The 16,286-nt window shown below is 45.7% G+C and overlaps 1 protein-coding gene across 1 annotated transcript in view; it reads right to left on the reverse strand.

Annotated features, from left to right (window-relative positions):
- Positions 1-8,008: 8,008 nt before the first annotated feature.
- LOC149436177 (uncharacterized) overlaps positions 8,009-16,286 on the reverse strand; it is a 76,260-nt gene continuing 67,982 nt past the window's right edge. Inside the window, exons 3-5 of the mRNA XM_089661925.1 lie at positions 13,112-13,294; positions 12,923-13,015; positions 8,009-8,040 (exon numbers count right to left, since the gene is read on the reverse strand). Of these exons, the coding sequence (XP_089518051.1) occupies positions 8,009-8,040; positions 12,923-13,015; positions 13,112-13,294 (308 nt within the window). The remainder of the gene's footprint in view (positions 8,041-12,922; positions 13,016-13,111; positions 13,295-16,286) is intronic.

Consider the following 16,286-nt stretch of genomic DNA (forward strand, 5'->3'; position numbering starts at 1 on the left):
TTCAGGTCTCCTCACACTCCTGCTGGGTTCCATTTTGTCATAGGATGCTGGCAGATTACAGGCCTCCCATAGCTGCTTCCAGGCCCCTAATCTGCCATGGGCCCCTGTACCGCCTCCTCACGCTGCTGCCAGGTCCACAGTGTGTCATGGCTCCCTGTACCGCCTCCCATTGCTGCTGTCTCCATCGCCACACTCTGCCATGTGCCACTTTCAGGTCTCCTCACACTCCTGCTGGGTTCCATTTTGTCATAGGTTGCTGGCAGATTACGGGCGTCTACCATAGCTGCTGCCAGGCCCCTAATCTGCCATGGGCCCCCGTACCGCCTCCTCTTGCTGCTGCCAGGTCCACAGTGTGTCATGGGTCCCTGTACCGCCTCCCATTGCTGCTGTCTCCATCGACACACTCTGCCATGTGCCACTTTCAGGTCTCCTCACACTCCTGCTGGGTTCCATTTTGTCATAGGTTGCTGGCAGATTACGGGCGTCTCCCATAGCTGCTGCCAGGCCCCTAATCTGCCATGGGCCCCTGTACTGCCTCCTCACGCTGCTGCCAGGTCCACAGTGTGTCATGGGTCCCTGTACCGCCTCCCATTGCTGCTGTCTCCATCGCCACACTCTGCCATGTGCCACTTTCAGGTCTCCTCACACTCCTGCTGGGTTCCATTTTGTCATAGGATGCTGGTAGATTACAGGCCTCCCATAGCTGCTGCCAGGCCCCTAATCTGCCATGGGCCCCCGTACCGCCTCCTCACGCTGCTGCCAGGTCCACAGTGTGTCATGGGTCCCTGTACGGCCTCCCATTGCTGCTGTCTCCATCGCCACACTCTGCCATGTGCCACTTTCAGGTCTCCTCACACTCCTGCTGGGTTCCATTTTGTCATAGGATGCTGGCAGATTACAGGCCTCCCATAGCTGCTTCCAGGCCCCTAATCTGCCATGGGCCCCCGTACCGCCTCCTCACGCTGCTGCCAGGTCCACAGTGTGTCATGGCTCCCTGTACCGCCTCCCATTGCTGCTGTCTCCATCGCCACACTCTGCCATGTGCCACTTTCAGGTCTCCTCACACTCCTGCTGGGTTCCATTTTGTCATAGGTTGCTGGCAGATTACGGGCGTCTACCATAGCTGCTGCCAGGCCCCTAATCTGCCATGGGCCCCCGTACCGCCTCCTCTTGCTGCTGCCAGGTCCACAGTGTGTCATGGGTCCCTGTACCGCCTCCCATTGCTGCTGTCTCCATCGACACACTCTGCCATGTGCCACTTTCAGGTCTCCTCACAGTCCTGCTGGGTTCCATTTTGTCATAGGTTGCTGGCAGATTACGGGCGTCTCCCATAGCTGCTGCCAGGCCCCTAATCTGCCATGGGCCCCTGTACTGCCTCCTCACGCTGCTGCCAGGTCCACAGTGTGTCATGGGTCCCTGTACCGCCTCCCATTGCTGCTGTCTCCATCGCCACACTCTGCCATGTGCCACTTTCAGGTCTCCTCACACTCCTGCTGGGTTCCATTTTGTCATAGGATGGTGGCAGATTACAGGCCTCCCACAGCTGCTTCCAGGCCCCTAATCTGCCATGGGCCCCCGTACCGCCTCCTCACGCTGCTGCCAGGTCCACAGTGTGTCATGGGTCCCTGTACCACCTCCCATTGCTGCTGTCTCCATCGCCACACTCTGCCATGTGCCACTTTCAGGTCTCCTCACACTCATGCTGGGTTCCATTTTGTCATAGGATGCTGGTAGATTACAGGCCTCCCATAGCTGCTGCCAGGCCCCTAATCTGCCATGGGCCCCCGTACCGCCTCCTCACGCTGCTGCCAGGTCCACAGTGTGTCATGGGTCCCTGTACGGCCTCCCATTGCTGCTGTCTCCATCGCCACACTCTGCCATGTGCCACTTTCAGGTCTCCTCACACTCCTGCTGGGTTCCATTTTGTCATAGGATGCTGGCAGATTACAGGCCTCCCATAGCTGCTTCCAGGCCCCTAATCTGCCATGGGCCCCTGTACCGCCTCCTCACGCTGCTGCCAGGTCCACAATGTGTCATGGGTCCCTGTACCGCCTCCCATTGCTGCTGTCTCCATCGACAAACTCTGCCATGTGCCACTTTCAGGTCTCCTCACACTCCTGCTGAGTTCCATTTTGTCATAGGTTGCTGGCAGATTACGGGCGTCTCCCATAGCTGCTGCCAGGCCCCTAATCTGCCATGGGCCCCTGTACCGCCTCCTCACGCTGCTGCCAGGTCCACAGTGTGTCATAGGTCCCTGTACCGCCTCCCATTGCTGCTGTCTCCATCGCCACACTCTGCCATGTGCCACTTTCAGGTCTCCTCACACTCCTGCTGGGTTCCATTTTGTCATAGGATGCTGGCAGATTACAGGCCTCCCATAGCTGCTTCCAGGCCCCTAATCTGCCATGGGCCCCTGTACCGCCTCCTCACGCTGCTGCCAGGTCCACAATGTGTCATGGGTCCCTGTACCGCCTCCCATTGCTGCTGTCTCCATCGCCACACTCTGCCATGTGCCACTTTCAGGTCTCCTCACACTCCTGCTGGGTTCCATTTTGTCATAGGATGCTGGCAGATTACAGGCCTCCCATAGCTGCTTCCAGGCCCCTAATCTGCCATGGGCCCCTGTACCGCCTCCTCACGCTGCTGCCAGGTCCACAATGTGTCATGGGTCCCTGTACCGCCTCCCATTGCTGCTGTCTCCATCGCCACACTCTGCCATGTGCCACTTTCAGGTCTCCTCACACTCCTGCTGGGTTCCATTTTGTCATAGGTTGCTGGCAGATTACGGGCGTCTCCCATAGCTGCTGCCAGGCCCCTAATCTGCCATGGTCCCCCGTACCGCCTCCTCACGCTGCTGCCAGGTCCACAGTGTGTCATGGGTCCCTGTACCGCCTCCCATTGCTGCTGTCTCCATTGCCACACTCTGCCATGTGCCACTTTCAGGTCTCCTCACACTCCTGCTGGGTTCCATTTTGTCATAGGATGCTGGCAGATTACAGGCCTCCCATAGCTGCTGCCAGGCCCCTAATCTGCCATGGGCCCCAGTACCGCCTCCTCACGCTGCTGCCAGGTCCACAGTGTGTCATGGGTCCCTGTACCGCCTCCCATTGCTGCTGTCTCCATCGCCACACTCTGCCATGTGCCACTTTCAGGTCTCCTCACACTCCTGCTGGGTTCCATTTTGTCATAGGATGCTGGCAGATTACAGGCCTCCCATAGCTGCTGCCAGGCCCCTAATCTGCCATGGGCCCCAGTACCGCCTCCTCACGCTGCTGCCAGGTCCACAGTGTGTCATGGGTCCCTGTACCGCCTCCCATTGCTGCTGTCTCCATCGCCACACTCTGCCATGTGCCACTTTCAGGTCTCCTCACACTCCTGCTGGGTTCCATTTTGTCATAGGATGCTGGCAGATTACAGGCCTCCCATAGCTGCTGCCAGGCCCCTAATCTGCCATGGGCCCCCGTACCGCCTCCTCACGCTGCTGCCAGGTCCACAGTGTGTCATGGGTCCCTGTACGGCCTCCCATTGCTGCTGTCTCCATCGCCACACTCTGCCATGTGCCACTTTCAGGTCTCCTCACACTCCTGATGGGTTCCATTTTGTCATAGGATGCTGGCAGATTACAGGCCTCCCATAGCTGCTTCCAGGCCCCTAATCTGCCATGGGCCCCTGTACCGCCTCCTCACGCTGCTGCCAGGTCCACAATGTGTCATGGGTCCCTGTACCGCCTCCCATTGCTGCTGTCTCCATCGCCACACTCTGCCATGTGCCACTTTCAGGTCTCCTCACACTCCTGCTGGGTTCCATTTTGTCATAGGTTGCTGGCAGATTACGGGCATCTCCCATAGCTGCTGCCAGGCCCCTAATCTGCCATGGGCCCCTGTACCGCCTCCTCACGCTGCTGCCAGGTCCACAGTGTGTCATGGGTCCCTGTACGGCCTCCCATTGCTGCTGTCTCCATCGCCACACTCTGCCATGTGCCACTTTCAGGTCTCCTCACACTCCTGCTGGGTTCCATTTTGTCATAGGTTGCTGGCAGATTACGGGCGTCTCCCATAGCTGCTGCCAGGCCCCTAATCTGCCATGGGCCCCCGTACCGCCTCCTCACGCTGCTGCCAGGTCCACAGTGTTTCATGGGTCCCTGTACCGCCTCCCATTGCTGCTGTCTCCATCGCCACACTCTGCCATGTGCCACTTTCAGGTCTCCTCACACTCCTGCTGGGTTCCATTTTGTCATAGGTTGCTGGCAGATTACGGGCGTCTCCCATAGCTGCTGCCAGGCCCCTAATCTGCCATGGGCCCCTGTACCGCCTCCTCACGCTGCTGCCAGGTCCACAGTGTGTCATGGGTCCCTGTACGGCCTCCCATTGCTGCTGTCTCCATCGCCACACTCTGCCATGTGCCACTTTCAGGTCTCCTCACACTCCTGCTGGGTTCCATTTTGTCATAGGATGCTGGCAGATTACAGGCCTCCCATAGCTGCTTCCAGGCCCCTAATCTGCCATGGGCCCCTGTACCGCCTCCTCACGCTGCTGCCAGGTCCACAGTGTGTCATGGGTCCCTGTACCGCCTCCCATTGCTGCTGTCTCCATCGCCACACTCTGCCATGTGCCACTTTCAGGTCTCCTCACACTCCTGCTGGGTTCCATTTTGTCATAGGATGCTGGCAGATTACAGGCCTCCCATAGCTGCTTCCAGGCCCCTAATCTGCCATGGGCCCCCATACCGCCTCCTCACGCTGCTGCCAGGTCCACAGTGTGTCATGGGTCCCTGTACCGCCTCCCATTGCTGCTGTCTCCATCGCCACACTCTGCCATGTGCCACTTTCAGGTCTCCTCACACTGCTGGTGGGTTCCATTTTGTCATAGGGTGCTGTATGGCCTCCCATTGCTGCTGCCTCCACCGCCACACTGTGGCTCCACACTCTGGTTTTGGCCCCGTGACTGCCCAAATGAGTGAAGTGTGCGGTGATTCTGAGATCGACGGCACTCATCTGCATGTCATACTGACTGACAGTATTATTTCTCTTCCCCAGCAGACTCCAAGGGCATTTAAATTAAAGGTACAGTGTTCTGCACTAATATAAAGGTTCTCTGAAGCCTAGAAACACCCTTTTATAAGTTAAATTCACAGCGAATATATTTGACTCGAATCGAATTTTTTCCACGAATTCGCCGAATCAGTCGAATCGAATTTTTGAATACTTCGCTCATCTCTATTTAAAACCACCCAACCAACTACTACATCCATAAAACAATTTCTCCAAAGGACCAATCTCCCCCGGTTATCCTCAGACCAACTTGACTCCATCTCTTGTCCAATATCGCCCAAAGAAATAGAAACGATCATTAAAACACTTCCAATCAATAAATCACCAGGGAATGACGGATACACTAATGAATACTATCAATCCATTGCCACAGAACTATCACCATACCTGTCCAAACTCTTTAATCATGCTGCCTCCACAGGCTCATTCCCCAAAGACATGTTGCAATCTATTATAACGACCATTCCAAAGCCTGACAAAGATCCCCAACTAGTCCAAAACTACAGGCCAATTTTGCTACTCAATACTGATATAAAATTATACGCTAAAATCATATCCCAAAGAATTCTCCCCTACCTACCCACCCTAATACACCCGGACCAAGTAGGTTTTATTCTAGGTCGCCAAGCACCAGACGCTACCAGAAGAATTATATCGCTCCTATATATTGTAGAAAAAACCAACACCCCCTCCTTGCTCTTATCCTAAGATGCAGAGAAAGCGTTCGACCGGATACACTGGCAATTCTTACGCCTCACGCTTCAAAAATTTGGTATCACAGGTTGGTTGCTGAAAGCCATCTTGTCACTATACTCTCAACCATCTGCTAGAGTTCTGACAGATGGCACACTATCCGATCCTTTCGACATCTCTAACGGTACAAGACAAGACTGTCCACTCTTCCCGATAATATTTACTCTCCTTATTGAACCCCTAGCTTCCAAACTCAGAGAGGACAAAACATTCACAGGAATCACACATCTTAACATGGAACACAAAATTAGCCTATTTGCAGATGATATAATATTAATGGTGACTAACCCTAAAAAATCCCTCCATACGATCCGCTCACATCTACATACTTACTCAACAGTTTCATACTACAAACTTAACGAAACCAAAACTTCCATACTCAAGCTTCACATCTCAGCCCAACTCCAAACCCAATTAGCCAAACAATTCCCATTTTCATGGAAAAACAGTAGCATCCCATATCTGGAAATAAAACTCACACTGACAACAGACCACCTGTACACAGCAAATCACAAAATACTGCTTGAAAATTTACCCCAAGAACTAAGCACTCTATGCACCTCAGAACTCTCCAAACTAGGCCGAGTCGCAACACTAAAAATGTATATCTTACCCAAAATCTTATACATATTCCGTACGCTCCCCTTACCAATCCCTAATTCATTCTTCACTAAACTTCAATAAATCCTTACAAAGTTCCTATGGAACTCGAAAAAACCAAGATGTACCACCAGTCTTCTAATAAGACCTACAAATAAAGGAGGAGCAGGACTCCCGCACCTCAAATCTTACTACACGGCTGCCCTCTTAGACCAACTATATTTTTGGTGGAATCCCTCAAAGTAAAAAATCTGGTCCACAATGGAAACCCTTCCCTTCCAACCACTTAAACCCCAAAAATATACTCCTGTCCCCACCGTCTAAAAGCATAGAACCCCACCTAAAACATCCCTGCATTATAGCTTCCCTGCAAGCTTGCCGAGACCTTCTATCCACTAAATTTAAAGATATTAAACATGTACCTACCCCAACCAACATACTACACCTCTTCATCCCTTCTTTGGACCTATCTCAATGGACAGAACAAGGAATAACTAAATTAGCAGATCTCCATTCCAACCAATCTTTACACTCCTTCCAATCTCTCCAAACCAAATATAATATCCCCACTACTGAAAATTTTACATACCTAAGAATCGCTCATTGTTTACATGCAAATAAATTACCCCACAACACCATCCTACCAATCACAGCCTACACCTTCTTCACCAGGCCCCAAAACCCGAGTAAAGGTATTTCCACTTTCTATGCGCACCTCATTAACTCACAGTTCACTTTACAAACAACTTCCCTAACCAATTGGGAAAAAATCCTTTCAACCCAAATCACCTTAAAATGCTGGGAAAATACCTTCAACATCACATATAAAGCTACCCGATGCAGCTCCCACTGGGAGTCATACCTAAAAATACTCCATCAATGATACCGGACCCCGATTAAACTCTCGATTTACTATCCAAAACATGCTCTTACATGCTGGAGACCTTGCGGCGAACTAGGCTCAACAATCCATATTTTATGGTCATGCAAGTCACTTCGATCCTTCTGGAATACTAAATTCCAATTAATATCCGAAATAAACAAATCCCCGATAGCCCCCAACCCCTTATTGGCACTCCTTCACATTGGAATAGAGAAACTCTCCACCCATTCCCGAACAATTATTACCCACATACTCTTTGCAGCAAAAATTACTATTACTAGATCATGGAATACGAATAATACCCCCTCAATCACTTCATTAATTGCAGACCTTAATACACAATGTCAAATGGAAAAACTATCCGCAATTAACACTTCTTCCTTCCACAAATTCAACACCCAATGGACCCGATGGCTAAAACACCCAAAATGTTCTATTTAACCCTGATGACACTTTAAGAGACGAAAGCACATCCTATGCCAAGACTGGTATCTCCTCAATCTCCCAGTTAGATCCTTCCACCCTCATTCCTACCCTCCTCCACTCCCCCCCCCAAATACCCCCCCCCATAACCCCCGAAATTTCACCAACAAAGTTCATCAAATATACACGAATACCTCTGATGATATTGCTAAAACAAGACCAACACCTCATCCATCCAAGAATTACAACAAGATGGTCAATAATATTTTGTTTATTGTAATAATGTAAGACTGAATCATTTATCTTTTCCCTGTTTTTCCAGTGTTTACCCCTGAAAATTTCAATAAAAATTATTGAAATATAAAAATCATACAATGTAATTTCCTGAATTTTTTTTTTAATTCTGTCTCTGGGAGTGGGAATGCACCTACAATGTGAATTTCAGACCCCTCCATGATTTCTAAGTGGGAGAACTTGCAAAATCGCAGGGTGTTCAAATACTTCTGTTCCTCACTGTATATATATACATATATATATATATATATATATGTCAATTATTTAGGTTACATTTTGCTTTAGCAAACTAATCATTCAGTTAGGCATAATGTCATCAACTTTAAAGGGATGTATTAGTTTGTCAATGTAAAAGTAAGCAGCCTCATGTAAATAATCCTACCAGTAAATGCTGATATTGTAATGTATGCCCAGACATATATTCTCATTACATTACTGACTCTTCTTTAATATTTGCAATGCTATAAAATGGTTGTTCTTTACGGATCCTTCTCACATTGTTGAAAACAATGCTCTCCCTGTGTGTCTGATATCCCAATTCACAATTGTTAAGGGTTATGTGGGTTGCCATTGCTGAGCTCCACTCCAGTATCTATACAGCCATTTGTGCATGCTATAACTTTCATGTAAACTAATTAATTTACACGTGTTGGGATTTTTTTTTTTAGTAAAGACATGTCGCAGAAAAATTTTGGCTGAAATTTATGATGAAATTTGATTTATAATTTTTTTTACTGGACATGTTTTATAGCAAAAAGTCCAAAATATTGTTTTTTTTCTCAAAATTGTCGATTTTGAGAAAAAAAATGCACGCTCAATTTGTGGGTAAAAAATGACATAAATTTAATTTTGGTGCAGCGTAGCATGACCGCGCAATTGTCAGTTAAAGTAACGCAGCGCCGTAACACAAACCGCTTCTGTAACCGCTTCCTGACTGCCCTATAGCAGAAATACTGCTACAGGGTGGTATGGGTGCACAAAATCACATATGTATACGTGATTCACGCTCCTGTGGTTTTCAGGCCCTCCCAGATTGCCCATCAGCACACCAGTAATCACATTTAACCCCTTGATTGCCAGGAACATGCAAATACACAATAAACTTCTATTGCTAGTATAGTGTCTGAACGGATCAATATCTTTGATCAGATCAGCACTATATCAGCGTTCACATTAGTATAGCGTCCCCAAAAATGCAGCGTTAGTGGGATCAGCACCTGCCAGCACCTGCATTTAGCCCCTACGCTTATCCCCCCCTCCCTTTCCCCCCCAGCAAGTGCAGTGTCAGTAGGTCACTGTCACTTGATACATTGCACACAAAACCGCAGTGTTCGCAGAATCAGGCCTGATCTCTGTTAGCACTTGTCGGTAAATTTTGATGACTCTCATATGCAGCAGAGTGCCAGTACTGTACCACACTACCTTTTGGTGAACTGGCGAGCACTAGTGGCCTAGTACATCCTGGTCTTTCACATACCTCTTAGATTGTAAGCTCCCAGGATCAGGCCTTCCAAACCCTCTTGTATTGAACTGTATTGTTGCTGTATTGTAAAGCGCTGAGCAAACTGTTGGCGCTATATAAATCCTATATAATAATAATACCAGCACTGCAGTATGACTTGGTGACGTGGCGAGTCCCATAAATGTAGTACAAGCTGGTGTGGTGGTGAGCACAAGTATTGTTCAGATTTACGAGGGAAAAGATAGTCATGTGGAGCCCCCCAGATGCCCAGACTACATGGGGAGCAATGGCAAGATAGTTTGGGACTTGGTGTCATCCCTCTCCATATGGGGTACTACTTATGCATGGACAATTTTTATTCAAGCGTGCCACTATTTAGACATTTGTACAATCTTGGAACTGACGCATGTGGCAAAGTGTGACCTAATGTGTGCCCGCCATTAGAAGTGGGTGAATGCAGAGCAGTATATTCCAATGGTGGGCATACCACACACTTTTTATGGCAGAGATTTCTTCTCTTTTTTTTCATTCATTCTACAGGCTGCATACAAAAAAAAAAAAGAACATAGCGTATACAGTAATACCTCGGTTTACAAATGCCTCTGTTAACGTAATTTTCGGTTTACGAATGAAAATCCATTGAAAATAATGCCTCGGTTTACAAATTTTTTACTAATTTTTTTTCACAATACTAAGTGTATGTCAGTGCTGATTTTTAAATGCAATTGCCATCTTTTTTTTTTTCTTCAGTATAGCTCACAACATTAGCTGTCAGTTTCCCAGAGCTAAAGGATATTTTAAGAAACTGAAAGGATACATTGTATCTTTTAAGAAACTGAAAGGAAACATTGTATCTTTTAAGAAACTGAAAGGAAACATTGTATCTTTTAACTTTGGGAAATAAACTAAAAGAAACTTTATCTCTTTCAGCTGGAGGGGGGAAGTAACTGCTGAATTTCTGAACTACTGTATAGTGAAGGGAAAAAAAAACGGTAATAACATTTAAAAACTGGCACCTGACAGCTGAGTGAATTGCCTGCAATTAAAATTTTTAAAACATCTGATCACACCGATCTTGGTTTGATTAGATAATGTAAAAGCAGAGGAAAGATCTAGAGTCTGATAGAGTCTGATAGAAGAATGTATGACAATTCCCATTGAAGTTATAGGGGATATTTGCATTCCCTGTGATAGCATTAAAAGTGATAAAAAAAAATGAAAGGGACAGTGTAAAAATAAGTAAAAAAATCAAAATAACAGAAAAAAAACCCTTGCTTCCCTACGCGCGTGCACACCTGTGTGCACGATCGTTGACCCTGTGGTGGTATGTAAACAGCGGTTGCACCATGCATGTGAGGTATTGCTGTGAATGTCAGATCAAGGGCAGTAATTCTAACACTAGACCTCCTCTGTAAATCTAAAATGGTAGCTTGAAAAGATCTATACCATAGTTTGTAGACACTATAACTTTCACACAAAGCAATCAATATACACTTATTGGGATTTTTTTACCAAAAACATGTAGCAGAATACATTTTGGTCTAAATTTATAACTAACTTTGAGTTTACTATATATTTTTTATAGCTGAAAGTAAAAAGTATAGTTTTTCTTCAAACTTTTCTGTCTTTTTTTTTATAGCGTGAAAAATAAAAAGCGCACAGATGATCAAATACCACTGAAAGAAAGCGCTATTTGTGTGAAAAAAAGGATGTAAATTTCGTTTGGGTGCAGCATTGCATGACCGCGCAATTATCAGTTGAATTAGTGCAGCGCCGAGTAGCAAAAAGAGGCCTGGTCATTAAGGGGGTAAATCCTCAGGAGTGAAAGTGGTTAAAGTGATGCTGTCAGAACACGATCCCGGGTAAAGAATTATCACTTTTCTTAAACATTTTGGGTCTTTTTTTTCTTATAGCGCAAAAAATAAAAAGCGCACAGGTGATCAAATACCACCAAAAGAAAGCTCTATTTGTGTGAAAAAAGGACGTAAATTTTGTTTGGGTACTGTTTGTTTTGGCGTTGCATGACCGCGCAATTATCAGTTGCAGCGCTGAGTAGCAAAAAGAGGCCTGGTCATTAACCACTTGCCTACAGGACACTTATACCCCCTTCCTGCCCAGGCCAATTTCCAGCTTTCAGCGCTGTCGCACTTTGAATGACAATTGCGTGGTCATGCAACACTGTACCCATATGAAATCTGTATCATTTTTTTGTGACAGATAGAGCTTTATTTTGGTGGTATTTAATCACCTCTGGGATTTTAATTTTTTCTTAAACAAACCAAAAACCACTGAAGATTTTGAAAAAAAAAAGTTTTTTCTTGGTTCTTGTTATAAAATTTTGTAAATAAGTGATTTTTCCCCTTCACTGATGTGCGCTAATGAGGCTGTAGTGATGGGCAATGATAGGCAGCACTGATGGACACTGATAGGTGGCTCTGATGGGCACGGATGAGGAGGCACTGGTAGGTGGAACTGATGGGCATTGACAGGCATCACTGATGGGCACTGAAAGGCAGCACTGATATATGGCACTGATAGGCGTCACTGATAGGTGGCACTGACTGGCACCGATAGGTGGCACTGACTGGCACTGATAGGTGGCACTGATTGGCAGCACTGCTAGTTGGCACTGACTGGCACTGATGGGTGACACTGAAAGGCAGCTCAGATGGGCACTGATATGTGGCATTGATGTGCACTGGTAGGCACTGAAATGTGGCACTGATGGGCACTGGCAGGTGGCATGGATGAGCACTGACAGGTGCCACTGCTGGGGCTACACTGATGATCAGTGTACATGTTCCCTCCGTGGAATGCTGATTACCGGCTCTCCTCTCGAGCTGTCAGTGTGACAGCTCATGAGGAGAGAAATGCTGATAACTGGCATTTCCCTGTTTACATGTGATCAGCTGTGATTGGACACAGCTGATCACATGACCGAGCCGACATCTTCGGCTCTTTCCGTGAGAGAACCGCCTTGCTCCCGTCATTGTACTATATGGCGGGCGGGAGGCGGTTAAGAGGGGTAAATCCTCTGGAGGGCAAGTGGTTATGCAGCAAATGGAAGTAAGGGGGAGCCTGTTTTAAGCCCCCCCCCGCACTCATGGGATTGTGACAGCTGAGGTGGGGCAGTTTCAAGACCCCCCTGCCCCTTCTTTCTCCTCAGGCACCAAGTCAGATCACACCTGGTCCAGCTGTGGGAAATTTGCCCAGCAAAATTCCCTGTCAGGTGACACAGATGTGATCTGCCCAGAGATAGGAGAGGTCAGCTGACCCTGCAGAACATTCTGGAAAGTCACATGACCTAAAACCTAGGGTCAGCTGACCCTTTGGAACCTTCCGTGAGGGGCTCTGAGCAAGCCCTTAGACCCCTGTCTGACAACTCCCCTCCCTATTCTTTTTATGGGGAAATGACTGGAATGACATTACAAAGTAAATAAAATGAACAAAGTCTTACTCAGATCAGGGTATGCGGTTTTATTACATTGACACACTCCTGATGGGTTGCATTCTTCATCTGTGGCACATCCATCCACACAGAGAGGAGTAGCTGCAGAAGACACAGCAGGAAAATATCTGTTTAAAATGACATCCTACAATGATCAGACTCAGAAAGTACACTTTAAACTGATATGAAAATACTTACGTGTGCAACAGGATTGATTAGTGCTGTAGTATAGGCCCTCTGGACAGCAGGAGGCGGGATCAAGGCATGTTGTATTTTTATTTGGAACACAGGGCATATTATCACTACATGTACATCCATTTTCAGGAAAACAGATCCCAAGACATGGGACAGAGTCACAATAAATCATATTCTCGTATTTGGCTGAGAAGAGAACAAAAAGATGTTAGAAATCAGGAGCTTTTATAATTAGCCAATTTAAAGATCAGATCACATGGCACAAAAACATCTGCAATATCACTACAACCGGCAACAGTATTTATAAAACTGCCCATAAACTTCTGCAAACAGTAGAAAAATCTTTTGTTCAACAATCGTATTAATTCCTTTGGTGATTGCAATGACTTTATAAGTCCTAATGTAAAATGTCCCTTTACCATGAGAACGCTCCCAACTGAGAACTAGGAATGTGCAATTGTGTGTGTTCCTGGCTGTCAGACCCGCTGAGTCCTAGAGTTATTGTCCAGGTAACTGACCACACCAATGCTGCCAAACTTGGTCTGGGTGTCAAAAAAGTAACCACACACTATGTATATATATACTGTGTATATATACAGTATATTTGATCACTGTTAGGAACCCAAAACTTTGTGCAGACACTTTGGTGTGGAGATCACAGAGCTGAGAATGAACCTTAAAGCTGAACATGACCTAAAAAGGGAAGTTCCACTTTATGTCCTCCTACCTCTCTCAGGGTTTTTTTTTTTTTTTTGGGAGCGGTGCCAAGTTTTGTCAGGTACCTGCTTCTACTTCTGCTGGAATTGCCTAGGCAATGCCAACAGAAATTCACATCCCCCCACCGCCCGCAATCTCCTGGAACACATCACAAGTCCAAGGAGGCTGCGGGACCATTCACAAAGCACAGCACGATTTGCACACGCACAGTGGGGAGCTGGCTCTGAAGGTGCAAGGAGTTACAGCTGTCTTCCCACAGTAAACAAGCCGGCATTGAGGACCATCAAAGAATCACCCAGGTGAGGATGGCGCTGGATCCCTGGACAGGTAAGTGTCCTTTTATGAAACTTAATACATAACCTATCCCCTAAAATGAACTGACGGAAGTTTTCATTCTTTCTTTAAAAATTGGGCTGCCAGAAAGGCAGAGGCAATTTTTTTACAGGCATCTAATTCTTTACCCGGGATCGTGTTCTGACAGCATCACTTTAACCACTTGCACTCCTGAGGATTTACCCCCCTTAATGACCAGGCCTCTTTTTGCTACTCGGCGCTGCACTAATTCAACTGATAATTGCGCGGTCATGCAATGCTGCACCCAAATCAAATTTGCGTCCTTTTTTTTCACACAAATAGAGCTTTCTTTCAGTGGTATTTGATCATCTGTGCGCTTTTTATTTTTCACACTATAAAAAAAAAGACCGAAAATTTTGAAGAAAAACTATACTTTTTACTTTCAGCTATAAAAAATATATAGTAAACTCAAAGTTAGTTATAAATTTAGGCCAAAATGTATTCTGCTAATTGTTTTTGGTAAAAAAATCCCAATAAGTGTATATTGATTGCTTTGTGTGAAAGTTATAGCGTATACAAACTATGGTATAGATACTGCAATTTACACCATTTCTTTGCTATACAGCGCTGCGCTAGTTTAACGGACAATTGCGCGGTCATGCAATATGGTACATAAATTAAATTTATTTTCTTTTTTTCACACAAATAGAGCTTTCCTTTGGTGGTATTTGATCACCTATGTACTTTTTATTTTAAAGAAATTTTTTTTTTAAAAAAAAACAATATTTTCTCATTTCAGTCATAAAAATTATCCAAAAAAATAAAATTTCATCATAAATTTAGGCCAAAATGTATTCTGATACATGTTTTTGGTTAAAAAAAAACCCAGTAAATGTATATTTATTGCTTTGTGTGAAAGATATCGCGTCTGCAAACTATGGTATAGATAATGGAATTTACACAGCTTTTACTTTCTGACTGCTCATCATATTTCTTGAGGTGCTAAAATACCAGGATAGTAAAAACACCCTCAAATGACCCCTTTTTGGAAAGTAGACACCCTAAGCTATCTGCTGAGAGGCATATTGAGTCCATGTAAGATTTATTTTTTTACACAAGTTTCTGGAAAATGACAAAAATATTTTTTTATTTTATTTTTTACACGAAGTTGTCAGTTAAATGATTTATTTCTCGCACAAGCCATTGGTATATGTGGAATTACACCCCAAAATACATTCTGCTACTTCTACCGAGTATGGGGATACCACATGTGTGAGAATTTTTGGGAGCCTAGCCACAAACAGGAGCCTGAAATCCAATGACCACTTTGAAAGCCTGAAGGTGCATAACTTCCTCATTTCACTTCCTCAATACCTATCACAGTTTCGAAGGCCCTGACATGGCAGGATAGCACCAAACCCCCCCAAATGACCCTTTTCTGGAAAGTAGACACCCCAAGAAATTTAAAAAGAGGCATGGTGATTATTTTGCAGATCTCATTTTTTCTCACAAGGTTTTGTGGCAACAAATGAGATCTGCAAAATACTTACCATGCTTCTTATCAAATCACTTGGGGTGTCTACTTTCCAAAAAGGGGTCATTTGGGGGGGTTAGGTGCTATCCTGGCATTTCAGGGCCTCCGAAACTGTGATAGGTAGTCTGGAATTGTAATGAGGAAATAAAGCCCTTTAAAAGCCTGAAGGTGCTTATTGGATTTTGGGGTCCTGTACCTGGCTAGACTGCCAAAACGTCTCTCACATGTGATACCACTATACTCGGGAGAAGTAGCAGAATGTATTTTGGGGAGTATTTCCACATATACCCATGGCATGTGTGAGCAGTAAATCATTTAATAGACGATTTTGTGTAGAAAAAAAAATGTTTGTCATTTTCCAAAAACTTGTGGTAAAAAAATAAATTCTTCTATTGATTCAACATGCCTCTCAGCAAATAGTTTGGGGTGTCTACTTTCCAAAAAGGGTTTGTTTTGGGGGGTGGGGGCGTTTTATGCCCAGCATTTAAAGTTTATGCCACACATCACTCACTCTTCTAACCACCTGAAGACCAAGCCTTTTCTGACACTTTTTGTTCACATGAAAAAATTTTTGCTAGGAAATTAATTTAAACCCCCAAACATTATATATTTTTTTAAAGCAGACACCCTAAT

This window comes from Staurois parvus, unplaced genomic scaffold (assembly GCF_062004578.1).
Source record: "Staurois parvus isolate SC_StPar_1 unplaced genomic scaffold, SC_StPar_1.0 ptg001408l, whole genome shotgun sequence".
Taxonomy (NCBI): domain Eukaryota; kingdom Metazoa; phylum Chordata; class Amphibia; order Anura; family Ranidae; genus Staurois; species Staurois parvus.